The 6550-nt window shown below is 35.9% G+C and overlaps 1 protein-coding gene across 5 annotated transcripts in view; it reads right to left on the bottom strand.

Moving 5' to 3' along the window:
• Nucleotides 1–6550, bottom strand: part of ppp2r3c (protein phosphatase 2, regulatory subunit B'', gamma) — a 28015-nt gene that overhangs the window by 5017 nt on the left and 16448 nt on the right. For all 5 annotated transcript variants that reach the window (XM_041214029.1, XM_041214033.1, XM_041214031.1 and 2 more), the window contains 7 exons: nt 3373–3485; nt 2583–2680; nt 2412–2482; nt 2173–2305; nt 888–943; nt 714–789; nt 482–618 (listed from right to left, as the gene is read on the bottom strand). In XM_041214029.1, coding sequence (XP_041069963.1) covers nt 482–618; nt 714–789; nt 888–943; nt 2173–2305; nt 2412–2482; nt 2583–2680; nt 3373–3485 — 684 coding nt within the window. The remainder of the gene's footprint in view (nt 1–481; nt 619–713; nt 790–887; nt 944–2172; nt 2306–2411; nt 2483–2582; nt 2681–3372; nt 3486–6550) is intronic.

The following is a 6550-nucleotide window of genomic DNA, read 5'->3' as shown; positions in this document are numbered from 1 at the left end:
CAACTTGTATAACAATATCAAAGTGCTAAATATGTAGGTTTTTAACAAGCACTACATTCTGCTCTATTGGCAAGAAAATCACTTGATTATAATCATTTATCAACTAACCATGCAGTCAGACAAAATTACTGGGCTTAAAACATTGACAGTTTAATTAAGATTCTTGATGATATGATCAAAGAGCAATGGTAGGCTTTATGCATGACAATTATTTAGCAAACTTAGGCTTGGTTAAGAATTTAAAAACTGCATTGCAAGTTTAATCCTTAATCTGATATACTCAAAATCACTAATATTCTAATATAGCAATGGGAAATCATTCAGGCATTCTTTACTACAATGGAAACTCCTTCGAAAATAGTATTTTGAAATGGATTGAACCAGAAAATGTAGCTTTGATGAGAAGGTAAAATTAAAATCCATTACGTTTTCTCAATTTTACATGAGATTGATTGTAGGTAAATTATTTGTAGGCAGTTACCATTTCTCCATCATACGTTAGGCACTCCTGAAAAACCCGATCCAAAAACACGCCAGTAAGAGTTCCAGTACCATAACGCGATAGTTCTTCTTTGCTGAGCATTCCATTGTGATCTTTATCTAGATTTAAATACTGACCTAAGAGATAGATAAAATAATCACAATAGTAAACCGTACACTACAACAGATATGCGCCACAAGTGATAAAAGTTCTGTATGCATCCAACACATACCATATACTCTCAGTGCAGAAGGAGCAGAAAACCAGTTTGATTCTTGACTTTCCTTAGACAGTTCCTCATCTCTGAGCTACAAATATAAACAAATAGCAATTAAATGTTTCAGTAACTGTTTTGCCTATCAATGGATCACATTTAAAATTAAAACTTTCTCAGATGGCTAATTACCTCTAACAAATCATCCAAGAAGCTGCAGGCCAAAATATCTTGGATTTTTATCTTGCCTAGAGGAGTATTAAAGATATGAAAAAAAGTTATTTTGAACAATTGTGCCATGCATATACAATAAGATATGGTCCCCTATTTTAAAGATGAAGGGCATGAACAAGTCATTATATTTCTGTAACTCTATGTCAGATTGATTCTGTTGTCCGATGGTTCCGACGGTCATATTTGAATTAAGTTTCAGTAATCTCAACCCAGTTCCCAGATGTTGTGAAACCAGTGCCTATAATTCAACATAAACTAGTAATCTCAAAAAGGCTGACTGACAAAGGAAGTAGAAATTCATCTTGGTGTTTTAGGATTGTTCTTTTAAAACAGAGATTGGATTACATTATTGGGAACTTTACCGTGTGAGCATTGTCGGTAATATGTGCCAAAAGAAAAAACTGTTCCCTTACCATGATAAACATAGTCCAGCTCTTAAAAAAGCACATTTATAAAAAGCTACGAGAATAGCTTTATATTCTGAACATTGGTACAAGACAGTTTTAGAAATAATATAAGAACCAGTTACTTTTGATTAATCATTTTTATAAGTACCTAGTAGGATTTTGAGACCAAATTTTAAGACTTATTTATTCCACTGCTATTGTTTTGTTACAGAAAAAAGTACCTTTCTCAAAAATAATTTGTTATTTCTCCACAAATGAGGTCATTTTACCAATTGCTTAAAAAAGAAATTGCTGACTTGAACTAGTTAATTATTTTCTTAATTTACATGAAGTTCCATTTACCAATATCAAATATTAATCTCATGAATAACACAAAGTAGTTATTATCAAAACAAATTACACGTTCAGGTAATCAACACAATCAAAACTTTAGGTTATTCTTTATGTATGCACAAAACATAGATAGAACTTAAGAGGATGTTACTTTCAGTGGTTCAGTAGGATAGCTCTGAACTTTTAACCTTTTAACTTGCTTTCCAGTTCTAAGAATGATGCAAAACCTCCTTTGTTCTCAACAAGTAGGCTTCAGCATATTGTGTCTGATCTCATTAGATAGGGCATTGCTGTAATAACACAAAGCCACATACCTCAGCATCAGGAGGAAGAAAACAAGACACACCTCAGCTAATCAGAGTTGGCACTGCCAGTAGCCATGCAGAACACTACTGATAAAGTAAAGGAGGCTACCAGAACAGCTAAAAAGAACTAAATGTTTAGATAGCTAAGACAGTTAAATGTGACTGGGTTTACAATTCAGTGAGGAAATATCAACTTGCCTGTTCTGAGTGGGTCAAGGAAGAAGAAAAATTTTCTAACAGCAGTGCACACGTAGAATGAATAGAAGGACTTTTCTAAGCCATCAAGCTGTGGTAGAGTGGGAATCAGCTCCAAAATGTAATTCTCCAAATCCTGTTGATGTAATTTGTTGTGGCATTAACATAGCATAGAATGCAGCATTAAATGTGATTGAAGTGTGGTAAAATTGTCAGATCTGAACATAAGAAAGGATACTTACAGATTCACGAAGATATCCTTGACCTGCTACATCGTACAAACTCAGACCTATCCTTGTTTGATGTAGCCAAACTAAAATTTAAATAGATTTAGTATGGTTGCATTATAATTAAGACTTTGTTAAAAAAAATTGCAAATTTATTTAATAGTTTGCATCACAAGACTCTACTACCTTTTCGCATGACATAATTGAAGAATTGCATTATGGATATCCTTCCATATGGGTCATTGTGCAAGAGTTTCGCAAAAATCTTAGCTGCAAAGAATTGCCTGTTAGATAACATTAATTTCAATTAGCTATAGCAGAAAGATCATGTAAAAATGCTCACTAAAGTAGTATTAAAAATGAACACCACAGAATCAACATTTAACGGTATTGTTTTAAATAAAATACACGATTGCCAAAAAATAAACTTGTGTGTTTCTATCTTCCCTTACTTACTACTGTAACTTGGCACAGATTGTTATTTTTAGCCTGATGTCAAAGTGCCAAAAGGCATTCTGTGGATTTATGTGAGCAATCCAATTCAGTACAAGTATGTGCAATACAATGACTAATGGGGCAAAAACATTTTGCTATTTTCAGGTTAATGAAGGGAACAAAATATGATCTTGCATTTTAATTACACAGATGAAATTGCACACTTGTCCCAACAAATCACACTGAAATTTTGGACTACCAAATACATTAAGCGAAATGCTACTGTTTTGAGGGTTTTCAAGCTGTGGTTATTGTTTAGCTAACTGTCAGTTCCCATATGTTCTTGATTCGGTTTAAGGCAGATCAAGTTTGAGAACAATTCTATGATCTATATTTTTTGTCAAAAATTGCACATCAGAATAGTTTTCATTGTACAATTCATTACATGCACTGGACTTAACAATATGTAAGAAAATGGTATTAATAATACCTGAGTTTTTATTTAATTTCATCTTAAAAGATGCTTACAAATGACACTTACTTGCATTTCTGTCCTGCTTTCTCTTTGACCTCCAGAAAATTTTCATAATTTATCATTGCTTCCTCTCCTATCAGAGGAGGGGTTTGATGTTTGTCTAGTAAAAACCACAAATTCTATAAAACAAGATCAAAAAGGAATATTATGCATACACATCCACACACCCATCTTAATTTTTGAGACTCCAAGCATGCATTAAGGAATCCACAAGTGTGGCATAGGGCTGAGAGTTAACAAGCACCTTTATTGACTTAAGAGTTTCAAAACTACTGCTAAAATAATGTTGAGATGCAACATTACTGTACCTCCGTAATAGCACCACAACCATAAAAGACTTTGGAGGTCTGATTTAATTGTGTCAACAGTCTAAATTATAGATTATCTTACATCTGCTGTGTGTAAAACATGCTCACAAACCAATTGCTTTAGTGAATCATTGCACTGCAATGGCCTTGCAACATCTGGCCCAAATTGCTTTGGTTCCCATCTGTCTGTGATACAAAAATTAACTTCTAGTATCTGTGGAAAAAATGGGGCAGGAAAAGGTGCAGCAAAGTAGACAATGATTCCAGTCCTGATATAGTAATCACAAACATAACAGCAAATTGAAAGGAAAACTAATCCAAAATTGCACCTTATAAACTCATGTTTAAGCTGGTTGATGGCAGCTAGAGGTGAAGGGACAGTGGTGACAGGATGGGGGTGGGGTGGCATTTGTTGGAGTTTGTTCTGCTCTCTACGCTTTAATTGGCTGGTTGTATCTGAATTAACTTTCAGTTTCAGTTTGCCTGTCTCTGAATGTAACAACAGAGACTGAGTTGTTCAATGATTTCCTGATTTTCATTGCAAATATAAAATAAACAAAACTGTTTTGACATTGGTTTTTATAATCATAAGGTGTCAAGAAGATTAGGATTTCGTTTAATTAAAAATTACCATTTTTGATACTAATAAAGAAATGGATATTTCATTAATATTGTACGTCCAAAAAATTTACTTCCATAATAACTATATTTTTCTTTCAAAATGTATTTTATCTACATCCTTGTGAGTAATAGGATGCAGTTACAAGCAGATCCATGGTTCCTATTAGAAAGTACACCAGGTTGCTGTGTAAAAGTTTATCTTTGCTCCCAAGCCCCCACACAACCCATCTATCTCCAAGTATAATTGTTGAAATTTAAGCTCTCAGGAAGCAAGTGAGAGGTAAAATTTAACTTTTTTATTGCAAGGAACTATCCCAATCCTTAAAAACAAAGAAATCTAGATTTATTATTACAGCTATCAAAGCTTTTATGCACATTAATGATCTAATTTGCATTTTTATCTTTTTCATTTTAGTCAGTTTCATTACTGTTTAGATAATAACAACTTGAATTTATACATCACCTTTAATATATTAAAACATCTCTAGATCCTTTATAAGGGAATTATAAAACAATGATGCCAAGAACATATAGCAAGACATTAGGGCAGATAACCAAAAGCTTGGTCAAAGAGATAGGTTTTAAGTAGCATCTTAAAGGAGCAAAGCGAGGTAGCGAGGCAGAGAGGTTTAGGAGATAATTTTGGAGCTTAGGGCCCAAGCAGCAGAAGGCACAGGCACTAATGGTGGGCGATAAAAAGTGGTGATGCCCAAGAAGGCAGAATTAGAGAAATGCATATATCTTGGAAAGTTGTGGGCTGAAGAAGATCACAGAAATAGGAAAGGGTTAAGCCATGAAAAGATTTGCAAACAAGGATGAGAATTTTAACATCAAGGCCTTGCTTAAATGGAATCAAATATGTGTCAGCAAGCATAAGGTGATGATGCGTGAACTAGACTTGGTATCAGTCAGGACATAGCTAGCAAATTTTTGGTTAACAAGCTTGCTGAGGGTAGAACATGGGAGGCTGGCTAGAAGTGCATTAGAAAAATCAAGTCTAGCCATATCAAAAACATAGATGAAGGTTTGTGCAGATGAAAGGAGGCAGAGTCAAGATGGAAGTAAGCAGTTTTTCTGCACAGATGCATGGTTAGAGGCTCATCTTGGGATAAAACGTGACACCAAGGTTGCCACAGCCTGGTATAACCCCAGACAGTTGCCAGGGACAGGGATGGAGTCAGTGGTTAAGGAGGAAAGTTTGTTGCTGGATCAAAAATAATGGCTTCAGTCTTCCTAATATTTAATTGAAGCAGATTTCTGCTCATTCAGTACTGGATATCTAGCAAATTCAGAACAGTCGAGGGTCATGAGGTGATGATGAGGTAGAACTGAGTGTCATCAGCGCTCATGTGAAAAATGACTTGTTTTCAGAAGATGTCGCAAGGGGCAGCATGTTGATAAGAAATAGGAGGGGACCAAGGATAGATCCTGGGGACCAAGGATAGATCCTTGGAGACACCAGAGGTAAGTGCGTGGCAGCGGGAAGCAAAGCCATTGCACTTGGTTCTCTAGCTACATTAGATAGATATGAATGGGACCAGGCAAGTGCAGTCCTGTCCAGCCAGCTGACGATGGAGATGCCTTAGAAAATTATGGTGTGATCAAGTGTCAAAGGCTGCAGATGGATTGAGAAGGGTAAAGGGTTAGATTACTTTTGTCAGAGTCACATAGGACTGAAACTGCTCCTATCAGTGTCACAAATGACAGTCTATGACAGGGTGGAAACTGGATTGGAGGGATTTAAACATTGATGCAGATCTGGGAAAGATGGGTGTGAATTTGGGAAGTGGTAACACATTCAAAGATTGTCATTTGTGACATTGATAGGAGCTATTTCAGTCTTATGGCAGTATGGAAACCTAATCTGAGGGATTCAAACGTTGAAATAGATCCGGGAAAGATGGGTGTGGATTGGGAAGCGCCAATACATTCAAGGACTGTGGGTAGGAAAAGAAGGTTGGAGATGGGGCATGGATGGAGAGGTCAAAGTTAATTTTTTTGAGCAGAGCTATGATGATGGTAAAGTTAAAGGAGACAAGTACAGTACCAGAGGAGAGAGAACTGTAAACAACATTAGCTAACATGGGAGCCAGGAGGGAGACTAGTAGTTTTAGTGGAGATAGGATTGAGAGAGCAGAAGGTGGGTCTCATGGCCAAGAGAACTTGGAGAGGGAATGATGAGAGATAGTAGGGAAACTATAGTAAGATACAAGTTATGGAATGGGAGAACCTTACAGGAAGTTTGGCCCTGTGGG

The sequence above is a fragment of the Carcharodon carcharias genome, chromosome 20 (assembly GCF_017639515.1).
Source record: "Carcharodon carcharias isolate sCarCar2 chromosome 20, sCarCar2.pri, whole genome shotgun sequence".
In the NCBI taxonomy this organism is placed as follows: Eukaryota; Metazoa; Chordata; class Chondrichthyes; order Lamniformes; family Lamnidae; genus Carcharodon; species Carcharodon carcharias.
The sequence above is the reverse complement of the archived record's forward strand: the minus strand, read 5'-3'. Positions and strand labels throughout refer to the sequence as shown.